The sequence below is a fragment of the Sciurus carolinensis genome, chromosome 9 (genome assembly GCF_902686445.1).
Source record: "Sciurus carolinensis chromosome 9, mSciCar1.2, whole genome shotgun sequence".
NCBI lineage: Eukaryota > Metazoa > Chordata > Mammalia > Rodentia > Sciuridae > Sciurus > Sciurus carolinensis.
The window spans coordinates 29,328,306-29,346,784 of record NC_062221.1 but is presented as its reverse complement, the minus strand read 5'-3'; the positions used below and the strand labels follow the sequence as shown (position 1 = coordinate 29,346,784).

Here is an 18,479-nt window from a genome sequence, read left to right as displayed (position 1 = left end):
ACAGAAAAGATGCCTTCCACAGCCTGCAACTTGGTGTCTTCCTTGGGTTACTTCCTGGGTTATACTCAGCATCCCACTCAACCTAGAGAGAAGGCACAGAGGCCCCATCAACCCTGAAAAGTTGAAGTTTCCAAGGTCCTTCAGGTAACCCCCTCCCAAGGTGCACTAGGGCATGGCATGTGGAGGAAATTTTGGGAGCTGGGAGACTGAAAAAACAAGCCCTGCTATAACAGAAAGTACTGTGGCCTTTCATGACAGAGAGCCTACTAGGTGTCTCACAGGGCAGTAGGCACTCAGGTAGGCTGCACCAGTGGCCCTTCTTACAACTTTCACCCTGCTCTGCACTCCAGAAGCTGAGCCCCACTATCTGCACCAGCAAGGTTCCCCTCTCCTTTGCTTTTCAGGGCCTTGGATACCCAAGTTAGCTCACAGATGTCTGGGCAGTGCAAGGAGCATAAGGCCAAGGTAATTATTCCCAGCATCCTCCTGCAGGTTGGCAACAGCTGCCTTCTTCCTCTGAAGGCTGAAGCTACTGGGGGGTAACCCTTCCTTCAGTTACAGCCCCTATTGTCATAACTATTCTATCCCTGCCTGTTGGTGCCCAGGGCTCATGACAGCTGTACTTTACTGCCCATCATTGGCTTCCCTTATACCTGAAGCTCTGTAAATAGTCCCCCAGTTAAACTCTCTTCTGGTTACATCTTTTCTGGTACATGCCATCAGCTTCCAGCCAGGAGCTAGACAGATCCAGCACTTAAGATATTTCATTAAATCCTGCCAGGTGCATCTAGGATGCAACCCCAGGACACAGGGTGGCTCCTACCACATGCCAGAATGTCTCTATCCTTCTCACCAGGTCATGGTCAGGGAAGAAGAAACTAGAACCTAAGCCTCCTATCATTTAGCTTCCTGTTTGTCCCATTTAGTGGTTTGTTTTCCTGAATAGCCACTCACTGTTCTCTCAATTCTGTCCTTAGATGTAGTTCACTCTAAAACCAGAATTCACGTTAAAGTCCAGTCCCAGCTCTAAAGAATGCCATTGTAATTTTAAGAGCTCCAGATACACAACTTCCCTTATCTGCTTCATATTCTACTCTATGGCCAGAAGATGGCAGTATATCACCATGCCCACTTTTCTACTTCACTTGGGGCCCAAATACCAGCTGGAACTCGGCAATGAACACATTCCTGAAGGTTCTTCAGTCCACAGCTCACCTGTTTAAGGTGCACATATTAGTAAGATAATCCAAGTACTTATGTAGAAGATCCAAACTTGTAGTCAAAGAAGAAAGTGCCTTTCAAACATCATGGTAATATTCTTTTCTTCTACTTTTGATAAACTTTGAATTGGATAAACCATCATCCTTTATTAGGACAGAATACTTTGAAAGAGATTCATGAACCATTGCCAGTCAGCTGATCTCAGTGGTGTTGAAGATGTGTTTTTTCTTCCATGTTTTATCCTACAAGAGCCTAGCAGGTGAAGCAAAAACATCAGTAGGCGTTGGTGTCCCGCAGAAAAACCTGGACAGCCAGGTTTACCCTGTGGCCCCCAGCACAGTGAAAACCACCTATTGGCTTTGGCTAGTAGAAGTCAGGGTACTTCTGCCCATTCTGCCTATTCCCAAGGCTCTAAGTGTCTTTCAAGAGATTCCAAAATGTACCCTGTGTACATGTATGATTACAGAAATGGTGTGACTCTACATCGTGTACAACCAGAGAAATGAAAACTGCACTCCATTTGTGTACAATGGATCAAAATGCATTCTGCTGTCATGTATAACTAAACAGAACAATTTTAAAAAAGAGATTCCAAAATGTATCAGCACAAATTCAGTTATTACATTGACTAGCACATGGTTCTTTCAATATCAAAAAATAAAAAACAGACCTCCTGGATCTTCTAACCATTTGGACAATTATGCCAATATTTTAATTAGTGAAAGCTATTTTAATAAAGCAAGTTGCTCCATAAATTCCCTAAGAAGTCCTAGGTGATATTGAGAAAAAAGGTGCTTTTTATGCTAACAGGCTTGTAGAAAACAGTAATGAGAGCACACCTTGGCAATCTTGGTAAGAAAAACCAAATTACAAACATTCTACATTGAAATTGTGGACTGGACCCAAGTGAACAATCATGAAGTCCTGTCAGTGATGGCAACTCCATTGTGAGCCATGGTGTTTGAGTGAAGACTGGAAGAGTTTTCTATCTTATTGTGGTAGGAATTTTTTTTCTTTATACATCTTTTATTACAACAATGTTCTCGGCTGGGGATGTAGCTCAGTGTTAGAGTGCTTACCTAGCACACAGGAGGCCCTGTATTTGATCCCCGGCACCACAAAACAAACGTTTTGTAAAGGCGAGACACAAAACTGAGTGACTCAGAGCATGTTCAATATTCACCCCTCCCATGTACATGTGCCAGGTATGCAGATACTTGGCCTTCCTCTCCTGGAAGCCCTCATCTCCAGTTAAAGGCCTCTAAAATTTGCATAGGCCTGAGTATGGAATGAAGGCTTGACTTTGTGGTCTTTGTGGTGTTGACCAAGGCTGCCTCCTTCCCTGTGCCTGCCTTAAGTCCACCCCAAACTGCATTCTCCATCCACTCTGCTCTCTGAAACTGTCAGCTCCATAGTTACCATTGCAATTACTGGGGGAGCATAAGAACCATTCTGGGTGACTATAAAAACCTGGCTGTGGTACCCACTTGAAGAACTAAAGTTCACATGCTCCCAAATGATGACCCCTGACTGCTAATGTGTCTGACTGTGGTCTGACCCACATCTGGCAGAAATGCAGGAGAGACATTAGAGCTAACAGAACAGCAACTATGACTATCCCTGGCATGGACAAGACCAATGTGGGTCCTGTTGCCTTAAAGACAAGAACTTTACAGATGGCTTTGGGCACCAAAGAGAGGCAGCAAAAGGACTCCTGGAATTATATCAGCCTGCCTCTTCAAACCCTTAAGGAAGACCCCAAGGGGAGGCTGAGGGTTCTAGGGTTATAAGGAGTAAGCAAAAAGGACCTCAGAGATGAAGAGCCCTAATTCCACCTTTGTTCAGTGAGGGACTGGTCTGCTGAGGGAAGTCTCAGTCACAGGACCATCAACACCAGTACTACTGACCCAGCTAGCAATGTAAGACCCCACTAGGACAGTCTCAAAGATCATCTCCAGCTATATATCAGGTAAAACCACCCAAGCTGGCCTTCATGGAGGTAGGCAATTGGGTTGAGCTCTTGCCCTAAGATGCCTTGACTTGGAAACCAAAGGTCCAGAAATGGGGCCACAGAAAAGGGCCCTCAAGACCCATGCTGCCTGGAGTCACCTGTAATAATACCATCCTTTCCCAATTCCTTTCAAAATAAATGGAACATGAGTACAGAAGTTATAAAACTTAAGTTGAAGAGATGGTGGACCCTTCCACCTCAGGTCACAGGCCTCACCCAACCTGGTCCTAGACAGATAGAGTTCTCCCTTCCCAGAAGTTTTGGTCCCAGGAGCCAAGGACAGCCAGCCAGATATGCAATGAGGGGTCATTAGTAGGGACCCCAAGACCCTTCCAGGGTAGAGTCCACCTGCTAACATACATACCTCTGTGCCTGCCAGGCACAGCTGCCACCCTCATACTATGGGAGGGGCTGGGTAAGCCCACACATCAGAGTATACTCAGTGTTATCCTTTAATGAAGTGCTGAGTCAGTGGGCCACCCTTCTCCCCAAGACCCCCTCAGTAGATACCCCACACTACTGGCTGCCTGGAAGATAGGATGGCCTTAAGGCAGCCAGCCATGCTGAGGGGTCAGTTTGCAGTGGCCTAGGAAAGGCATTTATCTCAGAGACCTTGGATGTGACAGCAGCAACAAGGACAGAGGAAGCTAAACCGAGGTCAGGGATGATAGAGAACAGAAAGTCTCTGAATCCTGTTGGGACAAAGGCCAGTGCTCGGGAATAGTACAGTCTGTCTCCCCAGGGGTCTGGAGGCCCTTCCACTCAGGAAACCCTTAGTCACAAATCCAAGCAGGCTGGTGTCACACAGAAGTAGCACACAGGGCTACTGAGCTCAGGGAGCAAGCCAGGCATCACCTCATGAGCTTCGAGGTCCCAGGTCTACAAGTGGGTCTAGCAGGGCCAAGGCCAGAGCCACCAGAAGACTAGGAGCCACCTTCCACTAAACCTGCTTGTCAGTCACTATAGGCATCTAAGAAGGTGATCTCTCCTTAAGGTTCCAGGACTGTCCAGGCAGGGTTGAGGCAACAGCAGGCCAGGGCTCCCTTGGTTCCTAGAGATCCGTGACCTTGTTTTCCACAGCAGCTGCAATCTGCTGGAGCCGATAGCCTAGTTGCATTTTCTGGGCCGTGCCATCCTCCTCCAGGGCAGTGATGATCTGAAATGCAGACAACCAACGCCATTAGGGGAGACCTGTGGCCCACACATTCACTGTAGATATCAACAGGTCTCCAAAGAAACACCGATGAGGGTAAGAGCCTGAGAAATCCAGTGAACTGTCTGACTTCCTGTGTGACCTCAGAATCTCACTGGAGAGAGGGATAATAGAGTAAAGTCACCATGGAGTTTTAAGGATTAATGAGATAGGGAATGATACACTTTACTCAGTTACCTAGCATTTATGGTTAAAAAACATAGACCTCACCCAGTGAAATTGTTGAGTGGAGCCCAGCCCCCAACTGGTTTCACCATGAGTACCTCAGAAGCCCTGCTGCAGCCATCCCAGCTCACTTGCCCTCTAGCCAACAGCATTTCAAGTCCCTGTATGTCAGATGCCAAGCAGAGATTAGGGACCAGGGACCCAATTATGGCCAGACAGATGTGGTATGGGAGACAGATAAGGAGAAACATGAACAACTACAGAACCACAAAAAGGGGGCTGCCTCAAAGGGAGCCGGCATCGTGGCACATGCCTATAATACCAGCCACTCAGGAGGCTGAGGCAGGAGGATCTCAAGTTCCAAGTCAGCCTCAACAATTTAGTGAAAATGTAAGCAACCTAGTGAGACCCTGTCTCAAAATAAAAAATAAAAAGGTCTGGGGATGTGGCTCAGTTGATAAATGCCCTTGGGTTCAACCTCTGGTACAAAAAAAAAAGAAAAGAAAAAGAAAAAAAGGGAACAGGAGGGCAGCAGTGTCTCCATATGGGGGAACTACTAAATCATACCCCCACATGCCAGATGCCTTGCCCACACCATGCTAAGCAAGGCTGCCTGGACTTCGCATTTGTGGATCCAATCATTGTTAAATGACTGCTGTCCACCAGGCTGTGGGCTACAAGGTAGGTTCAACACTGAATAGCAACAGCCACATCACTAGTGCCACACAGACATGTGAGTAGATTATTTCATCAGGCACTCACAGGTTGACGGGTGAGCACTCAGTGTAACAGGCCCAGCCAAGGGGTCCTCCAGAAAACCCCCTTACTGACTGTTGTACCCTTACTATCCTCATCCTGTGCCTGGACCCTTCTCTCTCATGGTTTATGAAGTCCAGCCAGGTCTGAACCCACAAAGGTGACACCATGCCCAACATGCTGCCTACCTCAGAATCTGGTAAGGATTGAGTGAAAGCGTGGCCCAGTTGAATGGTCCTAGATTCCCCAGCCACCCCCAATCTCTACCACCATGCCTGGGAGGCCTGTTAAGGAGCTGGGATGGGAAGTTGGGAAGAGCAGAGCCAACACCAAGAAGCAGGCCTAAAGGACAATTTCCAAACCAATAAAAGACCCAGTTCCTTCCCTATTCTGTGCTTGAGGAAGCCCAGACCGCCCCAATCACCACCCTGAATCACAGAGCCAGACCTCCTCACATCTGTCCCCTTAGTCTCCCCAGGGGTTACCTTGAGGTCAGCCTCCCAGTCAGGGCCCAGGGTCTGCCCACCTGGTCATAGTATTTGTTGATATACTTGTAGAGTTCATGAAGGGCTACTCGTGCCCCGAGGTCACCAGAGTAGTTCTAGAAAGAAGGCAGATGAGAAGTAAGAGAGATGAGGGGTCTGGTCAGCCATGGCAGCAGGCTCAGAACTCCAGGGGAGGGTGAGAAGAGAAAAGGGAGCCTAAGAGGTAGAGCAAAAGACAGGCCCTATAGTGGGAAGTAGAGTCCCATCACAGATCAGGGACTCCAGGCTAGGCATGCCTAACTGAGGACAGGAGCCTTCTTAGTAGAAAGAGTCCCCATTCTGCAGTTTCTTCAGAGACTCTGCCTTTCTCCCTGTCAAGGCTGTAACTTGGACTCCCACCTTCCCAGGGCACTACAGGGCTAGGCAGAACCAATGCCACATGCAAGCTATAAGCCCAGTGTAATTCTGCTCTGATCTCACTCAAGGATTTACTGAAGTTTTTTCATAAAGACACCTCTGAGCCTCAACCTCTTAACTAGAACACTGGTGTTGATATCATCTGACCTATGGGTCTCTAATGGGGATCAAATAAAATAAGGCAATACCCCAAAGTACAGATGATGTTAGTATTGTGGTTGTCATCAACATCATCATTTCAGAAACTGTTCATAAATTCCTGAAGTTCACATTCCCTGAAACTGTCTGAGGAGTAGGAAGGGGCACATCTATATCACAAAGGCTAGGAGAACAGTGGGAAGATGCAGGCAAGTCAACACTAACAGGCCGAAAGTTGATCCCAAGCATTCCATAGAGCCCAACAAGGGCTACAGGCATCCAAACACCTGGTTGAGTCAGATTAGGTGAAAGCTGCCAGGACAAGACCCCTGCTTGCTCTGTGATGAGGTACCGGGAGCTCTGACATCTTGCATTAGCAACTGGAACATTATACATTTATGCTGATGGTGTATATCATGCCTCAACCAACTCACAGGGCTGCTAAGGTCCCAAGGGCTTCCCTGCCAAGGAGCAGTATGAGGACGGCAGGATCATCATGGCAGGAGGCTTGTACCTGACCCAAAAAACAGAGGCAGACCTTACCCGGGACAGCTCAGCCAGGACAGAGTTCATCTCTTGATCACTGGCTGGGACGTTCTGTCTGATGTCTGCATAGTACCTGCCAGAAAACCGGGTACAGCCGCTGCTTGGTAAACAAGCCCACTCCCCACAGTCCCCACCAGGTCCCACCCCAAGACCTCAGCTGTGTGTACGCCCACCCACCAACACCCTTTCCAGACTCACTCCCATCCCTGGTACCTTTCCACCATGCCTTTGTAACGGGGAATATCACGAGCATACAGAAGTTTGTTGATGGGGGAGTCCTAGTATCACCAGCAGGAGAGTATTGAAGATGGAAAGAAGGATGATAGCTTCTATTAGGGTGATCAACTCTCTGGGGTTTTCAAGCAGTGCTTCAATTTTAAAACTAAAAGTCCCATATCCCAGGAATCTGTCAATCACCAGCAAACCAGCATGATTGGTGACCCTAGCCCACTTTCTTCTGCAGGATCCTCCTCTGCTCCCTCCCTGCCTCAACATTCAGTTGCTGAGGTCCTTGGCTCAGGCTTCTCCCTTGTTATTCTGAGACAAAGCCTCCATCTGGAGTCAGAATGCAGAGTGGATGTATGGTGTTCACTCCTCACGTAATCATTTTAAAAATCAGCGAACTGTGACCCAGAAAATCATATAAATTGCCCCAGACCACCTCACTCAGCTAGGATATGAAGCAGGTCTCTTAAGTCAAAGACCACAATTCTCTCACAATCAGACAGAGCCTGTACCACCAAACTGGGTTCAAGTCCTGGCAGCCATGACCTCTGGACCGCAGACTTCTGCTCTCAGGACTTCTGCTTCATGCTAAAACTTCCAGGAAGGAGAGAAAGATCTTTGCGGGGTACTGCCCCCATGAGAACAGGTCCAGGTCCTGCCTCAGTCTGAGTCAGGATGTATGCTTTCTCCTCAACTCTCCACAGCTTGGTATTCCTGGCGTGGACTATTTCTAAGCTACCCAGGAACCATTTGCTATTGTGCAGGGAAGAGGAGGCAGTAGAAAGACCTAGCAAAAAACAGAAAAAAACAAAACAAAAAAACAAAACAAAAAAACAAAAACACCAAAAAACAAACAAAAAAATCACCACACAGAATCCACCCCTGGAGGTGACCCATGAGTCCTGGTGTGGTCTTGTGATTTTCAGTTCATCATAGGCAGAATGATGAAAACATGTGGAACAAAATAGCTTCCAAAAGACAGCACTACAAAGTGGAACTTCATCAATATTGCTTCTTCACCAATATTTAGAAGTATGTCTCTTAAGAGACCAGAGGCCAACCATAGCCCAGAGGTATGAGTTAGGCAAAGCTCCATTCATGAACCTGCAAAGCCATAAAGACCCTGCCTAATGGGTGCCTGAGCGACACACTGGGAACCCCATATATGACGGAACTCGGGCTTTGACTACATACTCCCAAACTTGGTGCTACCAGAGACCACTTCTCTATGCTTCCCAGATGTCCTTATGAACCCAATCCTCAAATCTGTCTTTCCTGGACCATCCTCCCTTCTACACCACTAGCAGACAGACACCTCTACCACCCTAAGGAACCAAATCCACCAGGCAGCCCAGAGTTGCACTGAGATCAGAGAATCCATGTCTCCACTGAAAACCACCTGGTGGCCCCACAAACACCACAGGCTTACTGCCTCCAACTTTGAGCTCACCATAGCCAGAGGCCCAGGGACCATGTGTATCTGTCCTTCCATATCCCCCACATCTGATCCACAGTTTCTGTCTGTCCTATACCCTTTTGCTCGCTTGAATCTGACCACTGCTTGTTCAAAGAACAGCACAGCTTCCTCTGGACCCCCAGGTTCTAGTCTTCCCACTGCTCAGCTGCCAGGATGCTCCACCAAATTCTCATCAGGTCTGATCATACCATGCCCCCATTCCCAGGCTTTCTGTATCTTCCCAGTGCCCTCAAGGTGAGCCTGAATCAAGTGGCCCTGGCCTGCTCCCACAGCCTTCCAGGTTGCACCTTCTGTTTACATCTTAATATTGTGAATTGGCACACAGTGCCCCCTACTCTTGCTCATCCCTTAAGATTAACCAATTGCCACCTTCCAGGAAGCTCTTGAAACAAAGCCTGGCCAGGGAATGCCTTAGGTCAGTGGCCTTCCCTAACTCTCTTCCTTGAAACTTTCAGGAGAACCTGGAAAATGTGTACACACCCAGCACTACTCACCCCCAGCCCATGCCACCCCTGCCCCCACCTGCTTCCTGTTGTATCCAGCCCAGCCTGCTCACCCGGCCCAGTTTGTGGTCAGCCAGGGTGCAGGCATCCATGAAGGTCTGTGCAATGACAAGGAGCACTGCATCCATGTTATCAGACGTCTGCACATCGAACACAAACTGTGGGTTTTTGATTATATTGATCCAGAACCTCAGTGGCAGGCTGTGAGTGGGGCAGACATGGCTGATGAGCATTTGGAGGAGGCAGGAGGGAAGAGCCCACACATGCCCTAAGCCCTGCCCCTGCCCACCTGTTGGTCTTCCAGATATGGATGGTATCTTGGTCAGAGATGCCGTGCTGCTGGGCCTGCTCATCCAGCAGGTCAAAGAAGTACTTCACAGCAAGAGGCACAGGGCGGCTGGTACTGAGAATCACCTGGAACAGGTCATCCACAAACTTCTGCAGGGTGCCCTGCAGTAAGAGGGGAAAGCAGACAGGTGTGGTCAGCAGTGGGACTTCAGCACCAGCCCAATCCCATAAGTAGCCACTTTCTCCCACAGTCCAGACACCACTGCTTGTCTTGTCCCTGGTCCCAGCCCTGAACAGTCCATCCTGTCCCACCTTCATGGATAACAGGCGAGTCAGGTAGATCTCAGGGATGGCCTTGGCTCGCTCACGCTCTCCGCCCCGAAGGCTGCCCCTCCGAGGCCTGGGCGGCTCTGGTTCCTCACTCGGCTTCACCAGGTGCCAGGGCCGGATGCCCCCCTCATCTACATCCTCCAGCATTGGAGTCCCTGTGCCAAGACCTCATAGCTTGTCACTCTACACCAGGTGCCACCTCCTGGGTCTCCAGGGTCCTCCAGAGTCCTTTCCAGGAGTGGAGGCACCTGGTTGAGGCTTCTTGGGTAGAAGGAAAGTAGGCACAAGCCCACCCTGAGGTCCAAAGAACTGTTCCCCATTACTCAGGTCTGGGCAAAGTGTAAGTTAGTGTAGATGACTGGGGATCAGGTACTCACGTTCTCCAGGGACATAATCCTGGTTTTCCCTGAGTATATGTTTGGTGAGGCAGGGAACAAGGGCCACAGTTGCTCCATCTGGAACCTGCTGACCACAGTTGGTGAACCCTCTACCATCTCCACCCCATTGTACCCCTTCTCCAGCTCCCACCCTCCTACCTTATAATGCTGCAGGGTGTTCAGGCGTCTCCACAGACCCTGGACCTCAGAAGTGACATCCTCATCAGAAAGGATGAGGTGTCCAGCCACCCCAGATCGCCATTCTGTAAGTATAAAATGGGACTTGGGCCAGGACTTCTAGGATCCCCTTGTCACAATGGAACCCATCTTATCCTAACAGAAGAACAATACCCCTTCATCAGGGGCAACCCCCCTCACAAACTCTCCAAAAACCAACAAGGGCCTCACCACATGAGAGGTTGTCCAATATTACCCACTCTGGGTGATAAGATATCCCTGAAAGGCTAGTCCTGGACCATCCCAGGCCCAGCACTGTCTTAGATACCCTCCCCACACTCACCAACATCCAGGGTGCGAGGGTCTGGTCGTTGGGCAAGAGGCACGCCTTTATAAAGCTGGTCCAGCATCTTCTCCTTGGCTTGGGAGATGGTGTCACAATCCAGGACCTTCACAGGCACACCCTGGGCCTCTCCTGCCCCAGGTCCCACAGCCAACAGTGCATTCAAGGTCTAAGCCGGGCATATGGGAACCATCAAGATTTGTGTGACATTTAGGATGACCAAGATTCAAAGCCAAGGTCAGAGACAAACCATGAGAAAGCCACAGTCTCTAACCCCCAAGCAGTCCCAAATTCTTGTCTCATCACCTGTCTGCCTCCCCCAGGAACAGGAGCTTCCTACATTCATTGACCCTGCACACAGGACAGTATGCTTATAAACATCTATGAGATAAATGGCAGAACACCTGAGTGAGCACAAACCCCTCTTCACTCAGGTTCCCAGGTGCCTGGCTGAGCTGGTCAGGCTGAGGTATCTGAGGAAAGCCTGCATAAGCCAGGATTCCCTGCCCAACCTGACAGAGGAGCAGGTTTAATGGAGCCTGGATGGGACCTCCTCAAAGGAAACCCTCATGTGGAACTAAAGGAAAGCAAACCCAGAGCAAAGACATGTAGGTCAGGCTCCTGGTTGGTAGACAAGGCCACATCCCTGGTAGGGTGGTCAGAAAGATACTCAGGTCCTGTCACAATACAGGTCCACAGTCCAGGGCAGAGCAGACTCCTTTCAGACCCTGGTTATATCCACTCTGGTACCAATCCCAAGTCTGGGGACCCTCTGAGGTACTCTCAAGGTATGGCCCTCAACCCTCTAACCTGTTAAGATTGTCTAAAGGCCTCACTTAGGCTGGAGGTTCATCTGAGTGACAGAACGCTTACCTAGCATATATGAGACTCTGGGTTTGATCCTCAACATCAAAAATAAATAAGCAAAGGCCTCTCTCCAGCATGCAGCCAGAGATCAGCCTGGCTCTCCATTTAGGTATGGACACTAGAAGCTAGTACCTTAACTGAGGATTGATACTGCAGACCACACACAAGCACACCCTCACCAGGGGACGGTACTCCACATCCTCTCTGAGTAGGCGGTTGTCATTCAGAGTGTATTTAGCTTTGCCAGTCACGCTGTCCACTGGCCCCTTGTCCACTTGATGCTTAATCCCTCGAAAGAGCATGTACAGAGGTTCCCCAACTGAATCCTGGGAGAGTGTTGGCAGTTAGGGACCCAGGCAGGTAGCAGAGGTATATGCTATAGGGTATACACTGGGAAAGGGGAAAGGATGCAAGCTGAAGGTGACTGAGGACATGCTAGGCAGGGTCTCTGCTTTGACACAAGTATGCAGGCTAAGTTGCATGGGGGTTGTAGGGTTAGTGATTAAAAGGGCTCAACCCCCTCTGAATAGATGTTCTAGCAGCCTCTGTCTCCCTCACCCTCACAAAGGTGTAGAGACAGATGGACATCCAGTTGGTGAGCAGCTTCTCCACCACAGTTTCTGTCCTGGGATGACAGGAAATGGGAAGGCCAGGGTCAGCAGGTGGGATGCAGGGTTCTCTATTCTGTAGGTCCCAAGCAGGACCCAAGGCTCTGCCTCAGCTCCTGCCTCCACCTGTCCACTACCCACCACCCACTTGCAACGACCTCACAGACCTGCGCAGCATCAGCTTGGGGTTCTTGGCCACATACTGGGCTACGAGGTCACTAAGCAAGGTGCGAAGGATGTCAGTAAAGTACTCAAGCTTCCCATGCAGGGCCACAGTGAGCAGAGATGCCACATAGGCACGGTCCCGAGCAGAGAAGGTACGCTGACTCTCCAGTGTATGAATGAACTGGGCCAGGGAAAGGATAGATGGGGGAGAGAATCAGAAATGCTAGAATGGAGAAGGACCAGGCCATGAGAGTCCAGTTAGGGGTAAGATGGGGTAGGAAGGGTTCAGCTGGAGGTGGGAAAGCACCTTAGTAAGGAAAAGCTTGCTGTTGAGCAAGTTGGAGAGCTGACCCAGGCCCTGTTCCACAGTGGGTCGCCTGCTCTCAGGCACACCAAGGTCCCGATGCAAAGGCGACTCCCGGTGCCCAGGGAAGAAGACCCTCTCAGCATACACCTTATAGTCAAGGAAGGGGATGCCACTTCCAAGAAGGTCACTGGTGAGATCGGTCATCTCTGTCATGAGGTCTGTTGAGCAGAAGCCAGGTTGGGTGCCAATCCTGTGTGACAGGAATGGACTTGGGAAGAACTCTGGAGGCCAGAGCCATTTCTTGGACCTCACCTGTGAACTCCTTCTTGCAGCGGTCCCGCACACTGCTCTCCAGATTCTCCAACTGGATCTGAACCTTCTTATAGTCCCTCAGGGCCTGCTTGCTCTTCCTCCTGCTTAGCACCAAGATCAGGAAGGGACAGCCAGGAGGCCAAAGCCCTTGCTGGGTCCCACTTAGCCTGGGCCTGCCTGATCCAGCCCTAAGCACACCCTGACCTTGTCCAGCACAGTCTAACCCAAGGATGACAAGGCCTGGCCAAAACAATTCAGCCTGCCCTGTCCCAGCAAGCCACACCCATCCATGCCCCATCTAGCTCAGTGTAGTTGAGCCTAGGGATCAGCAAACAACACCACCACCAAATTTGGCCTGTGACCTATTTTTACAAATAGAGGTTTGTTAGAATACAGTCACATTTATGTGTTTACATACTGCCCATGGCTATTCTTGTGCCTGATTAGAGTTGGGTGGTTGGTTGCAAGAGATAACCATCCTACAAAGTCCAAAATATTTACTCTGGTCCTTTGCTGAACCCTGATGTGATCTGCCCCTTCCCCATCCTGCCACATCCCACTTCCTGCCCCAGACCAGCCCAGCCATACCTGGTTACACCCACCTGTACATGAGGACAATGATGATGACACCCAGAGCCAGAAGAGTAGCACCCACCCCCAAGCCCACCTGGGCTGCCACAGGAAAAGCCACAGGGCTCTCGCCGTCATACTGTACATGACCCAGGGAGAAGTGCAAGTTCCCCATCTGCACCTATGTGGGGAGTCACCTGTGAGGGAAGGTTTAGCACATCCCTGATGCCCAGTCCTGTCTGGAACCTGCCCACTGACCGTGAACTCAGGCAAAACATCAGGTGCCTCCCGTAGGGCATGGTGCCGTGGCAGAGGCTGCTCCACAGGGGGCTCACAGTACAGATGGTGCCGGGTCAGTGTCTTCACCACACAGGGGCCATCTCCTATCATGGCCACCACCTCCTCCTTGGATATTGCAAGGTCCAGATTCTCCCCCTGGAACATAGGGTGACTGATCTGTCACTTAGAACACTTCCCCAAGAAAGCTGGTGGCCATTTAGATCCTATCCCCCCATATATGGGAAGGATGGTTCTGAGACCCAGCCAAGGTGCAGGGCTAACAATCCTTTAGCACTACTCTCCCATAGATAGAGCTGATGGTCATGGAGATGTCATTCAGGCTGCTCTTCATGACCCTTTTCTTCCCCTCCCTACTTTTTCTACAAAGCTAAAAATTTGGAGAACCTAAAACTGCCTACAGAATCCTGTCCAATTAACTAACAAATCCAGAGCCCCCACTGTCTGAAGGTTCCCTAGGTGGGTGATGTATTGTCTACCTGTGGCCTCAGTGCCTATCTACTGCCCACCATGCATCTCAGAACATGTACCTAGTGTTATCTATGTAATCCAGGCTGCCATGTAGGGATTAGCCCAGTTACCTGCTATGTAGCACACTGCCCAGCTACTGTGTGTGCCAAGTCATTTACTGATGGTCATGAAGACACCCACCATGAAATGTTAGGACCCAGGCCACTAGTTAAACCCCTACCAACAGTTAGGGTTCCCCCACCCCATAAGTCCCCTAGCCCTTGCTCCACTGTCCTGGCTTCTCCGCTGCAGAGGGTGAATTTTTTGGGTCCTGCCAAGCTCAAGAAGGAGCTGTACCTCCACAGAGAACACACTTCCAGGTTTGTGCCGGAATGGCACGGTGGGGTCCTCAGGGTTGAGGGGCTGCAGAGTGGGATCAGCCTCATAGGAGAAGGGTGTGTGGCTCAGTGTTGCAAAGTCAAAGACCAGGTTGTCGAGGACAAATTCTACCCGGACCCAGGGGTCCTCAGGCAGGCCTGGGAGGGCAGGTGTGCGGCACAAGATGAGCTGGGAGGAGTTCACATAACATGGCTCTTCAAACTGGTAGAAAAAGACAAGGGAGGGTCAACTGAGGGGCCACATGGGAAGGGGGCTGAGCTGGTACTAGCCACCCATGGCTGCCCACAGGGTGTGATGTGGGGAAAGGGGAGAGTGGTAGCCAGCCCAGGGCAGGCAAGGAAGGCCAAGGGTATCCTACACGATGACTGCCACAGGAGGTTCCAGAGGAACACGCTGTCTCCAGGACCACACGGCGCCTCCGTCCATGCCCCTGACTGGGCTGCAGCACTCCTGGAGCCACAGTTACTCGGATTCTTGGTGTCTGCACCACATCCAGATTCTGGCCACGGACCCATATCTCACGTCCTCCACTGAAATAGAGATCATGAGTCACTCATGACATATGAATCAGGATCTTTTCTTATTTTTTTGGTACTGGGGATTGAACCCAGGGGCACTTTACCACTGGGCTACATCCCCAGCCCTTTTTATTTTTTATTTTGAGACAAGGTCTCTCTAAGTTGCTTAGGGCCTCACTAAGTTGCTGAGGCTGGCTTTGAACACAAGTTCCTCCTGCCTTAGCCTCCCTAGCTGCTGGGATTACAGGTGTGTACCACCGACTGGCTGTGGATGAGGATTTAAATGAAAGTCAGTCCCAGCTAGCTCAGCCCAGCCCAAGCCACATGGGATTCCCTATGCATGGGATTCAAGGGCCCCCACACAAAGCCCTATACCCAAGTAGGGAGGGACAAAAGCTCACTGGTCATGCAATCATGCCCTTGGTCCCACACCTGAGAAAACTCTTGGTGGGGCCAGCAGAGGTGATATTGGGATCTGATGTGTATTTGAACTGGCCATGCTGAAGACTCCGCTCAGTGGTCCCAAACCACACAGTTACAGGAAGCATAGCAGGTATGGCGTGTGGGCTGGTCTCACACTGCAGCTGCTCTGACTGCTGCTCCAGCCTGGGGAGGAGAATGAAAGCAGAGGGCAGGTCAGTTGGGAGAGAGGAACTTGGGACCCACTCAGGCCTTGGCTCCCTTTTCTCTCTTGCTTACTGCCATCTCCACCAGGTGGCCCTGAAGACTGCACTCCCACCACAGCCCCAGCTTTGGGAGGGCCTGATAACTTTCTCATGGGGTGGATTTGGCCCTCTCCCCATTTCTGTGTTCCCCAGCATCCCACCCCCTTCCATCCTCTCCCTGGAGCACATGGAATTTTGTAGGATGAGGAAACAGCCCTCACAAGTGACAAAGCTGGTCTCCGACCATCACTCGGATATCCTCTAGCCTCCCAGTCAGTAGCTTGGAACCATGCAGGGTGAGGCGGGTGCCCCCAGCTCTGGGGCCACGGGCTGGGAAGATGGAATGCACCTTTGGGTCCTATACAAAGGAGGACAGGGAGAGATAGAAAACAAAGGGAGCCTGAGTCGCACAAGACAGCCCTGGGGTGGGGAGCCATATGAAGGCAAAACCAGAGGGGCTGTCAACGGGACTAGTCAATTGGCAGCTTGCGGGGAGCTCAGCAGTCTGGCACCTGGTAGGCAAAGTTGAGCTCAGAGATGCTACGCCCTCTTCCTGGCACTTCCACTGTAGCAGCACCAGCCACCTCCTCTCCACTGGCCCCAGTGATGCACACAAGACTGTGGGTACAGAGCAGGCAAGAAGTGTGAAATTATATCTAAGACCCACCTCAGAGAAACCCAGTAGTCCCTCTCCCCACCTCTGTCAAATGTCTTTCCCTTCCCCATCCTCCATAAAACAGATCAGGATCCTCTCTTGTTTTGGAGGGAACTCCTTAAGGCACATAAGCAGGCCTTGGCATCTAAGAATTAATATTTGTGGTTTAACCTTTCAAGTGCAACCCCAGAGGCCCCCAACAAGGAGGAATTTATCCCTCTGTTATGGCATACATTTACAAAGGAGCTCTGTAAGGCTGGTGGTAGAGGGTGGCTGAGCTAAAGAGTGGGCCTAGCCAGCCACCCTGTCTTCCACCAACCCCACATGCACAGCACCCACCCACAGAATGGTAAAAACTTGATCTCTTCTTGAAAAAATCTGAGAGTCTCTAGTCAAATCTGAGGGTAAAAGTGAACAGCCTAAGAAAATGCTGGCTGTCAGTCAGAAAACAGAAGTTGAGGAAAATTAATTTCCAGAATGTTAAGTCTCAGTGGCTCTATTCCATACCATTGTCACAGTCACTGCAAACACTTGGCGAAAACAGAACCAGTAAAGTGTGAACTGCCCAGGGGAGGCACCAGTCAGAATATATTTTAAACACCTTATAAATTACTTTGTAAACTATGTAAGTCTTACAGTTCTGGAATCATTAACAGTCTGGAAAGTCTCCTTAGGTTCTCAGTCATAACACATTTTAGAGAAAACTCCATGCTCTTTTGAAGTAGTTCCTTGTTTAAAATACAGATTGTGTCATTTGCCTAGCATGCACAAGACCCTAGATTCAATCCTAAGCACCACAATTAGTCAATCAATAATAAAATACAGATTGTGGGGCCTCACCAAAGGCCTTCTGAATCCTCATCTCTGAGAGTAGAATTAGGAAACTATTCTCTCTCTAGGTCACCCTGATATTCAATCAGGTTTGGGTCCCACTAATTGTGGCCACTGCCTTGATGTCCCACATATGCACCTTGGAACACTGCAACCACTGACCAGGTTACCATGACTAGAACCTCAGAAAGCCATGAGCCCTGGGGATGTGGCAGGGGTTTCCAGAGGCTGGACAGAGAAGCCTGGCATTCTACAGGTGTGCCACAAGTGCACCCCCTGAGAGCCCAGCAAGGCCAGTACTTGGGTAAGGACAGCTGATGAGAAGGCTAGCCCCTGAGCCCAGCGATTGGGATATGGGAACCCTGCTACCACAACTATATCCACTACAACTCAGGAAGTCAGATAAGAAGACCTAAGCAGAGCCAAGATGCAGTCACCAGTCAGCTCTGCCCCAGACAGGACCTGAAAGAACCCTGACCTGTAGGTATGTGCAGAAAGCCAAGATGGGTACTTCAGTGCCTCAGTGGCAACCTTAGCACCAAGGCATTAGAACCAGAATCAAGGGAACAGGGAGAAGGAAAGCAGATGAGTAGCAGGTGGTAAACCCTGAGTAAAAAAGTCAGCCATGGAGCCCCTCCCATGTTGAGTCCAGTCAAACTCACCTACTAGAGACCTCATACTCCTGGGCATCCACAGCACAGAGCACTCCAGCTACCGTGACCATGCCCAATACATCCTGTACATGTTGGCCCAGGTTGGATCCCCTGATGGTGACACGGGTGCCTCCGTCTATAGGTCCAGTCAGTGGCTCCACCTGTTCCAAGACAAGGACTGCTCACCTCTACCCACCTGTGTAGATTCTGGCAGTCTGGAGTGGCAGCCCCAGCCTCCCACCTTTGGGTTGCCTGAATCCATGGCACAGGTACTACCCTCCCACCAAAGACAGCACTGAGGAAGGGAAGTGCCAGCATTTCAACATACAGAGTGGATGAGAGGTGCAGGGCACTGGGTGGCCACAGCCTCAGCCTTTCCACAGGCCTCCTGGGTCACACAACGTGGATACTCCCCCTCACACCACACACAACCATATTGGGGCATGGCAGTTTGGCAGCGGCTGCAGTCCCCGTGGCCCACGGAACAGTTATATAGTATCACTGGAAGTA

At 50.3% G+C, this 18,479-nt stretch overlaps 1 protein-coding gene across 7 annotated transcripts in view; it reads right to left on the bottom strand.

Moving 5' to 3' along the window:
- Nucleotides 1-1,746: 1,746 nt before the first annotated feature.
- The window catches only part of Plxnb1 (plexin B1), a 28,343-nt gene continuing 11,610 nt past the window's right edge, over nt 1,747-18,479 (bottom strand). For all 7 annotated transcript variants that reach the window (XM_047563504.1, XM_047563501.1, XM_047563508.1 and 4 more), the window contains 24 exons: nt 18,298-18,470; nt 17,979-18,130; nt 16,343-16,448; nt 16,052-16,188; nt 15,598-15,771; nt 15,006-15,177; nt 14,606-14,848; nt 13,760-13,936; nt 13,534-13,682; nt 12,932-13,032; nt 12,620-12,837; nt 12,315-12,493; nt 12,098-12,164; nt 11,719-11,865; nt 10,673-10,841; nt 10,312-10,415; nt 10,153-10,237; nt 9,758-9,930; nt 9,447-9,607; nt 9,211-9,358; nt 7,166-7,230; nt 6,950-7,025; nt 5,893-5,967; nt 1,747-4,388 (listed from right to left, as the gene is read on the bottom strand). In XM_047563504.1, the coding sequence (XP_047419460.1) occupies nt 4,284-4,388; nt 5,893-5,967; nt 6,950-7,025; nt 7,166-7,230; nt 9,211-9,358; nt 9,447-9,607; nt 9,758-9,930; nt 10,153-10,237; nt 10,312-10,415; nt 10,673-10,841; nt 11,719-11,865; nt 12,098-12,164; nt 12,315-12,493; nt 12,620-12,837; nt 12,932-13,032; nt 13,534-13,682; nt 13,760-13,936; nt 14,606-14,848; nt 15,006-15,177; nt 15,598-15,771; nt 16,052-16,188; nt 16,343-16,448; nt 17,979-18,130; nt 18,298-18,470 (3,356 nt within the window). In that variant the 3' untranslated portion in view covers nt 1,747-4,283. The remainder of the gene's footprint in view (nt 4,389-5,892; nt 5,968-6,949; nt 7,026-7,165; nt 7,231-9,210; nt 9,359-9,446; nt 9,608-9,757; nt 9,931-10,152; nt 10,238-10,311; nt 10,416-10,672; nt 10,842-11,718; nt 11,866-12,097; nt 12,165-12,314; nt 12,494-12,619; nt 12,838-12,931; nt 13,033-13,533; nt 13,683-13,759; nt 13,937-14,605; nt 14,849-15,005; nt 15,178-15,597; nt 15,772-16,051; nt 16,189-16,342; nt 16,449-17,978; nt 18,131-18,297; nt 18,471-18,479) is intronic.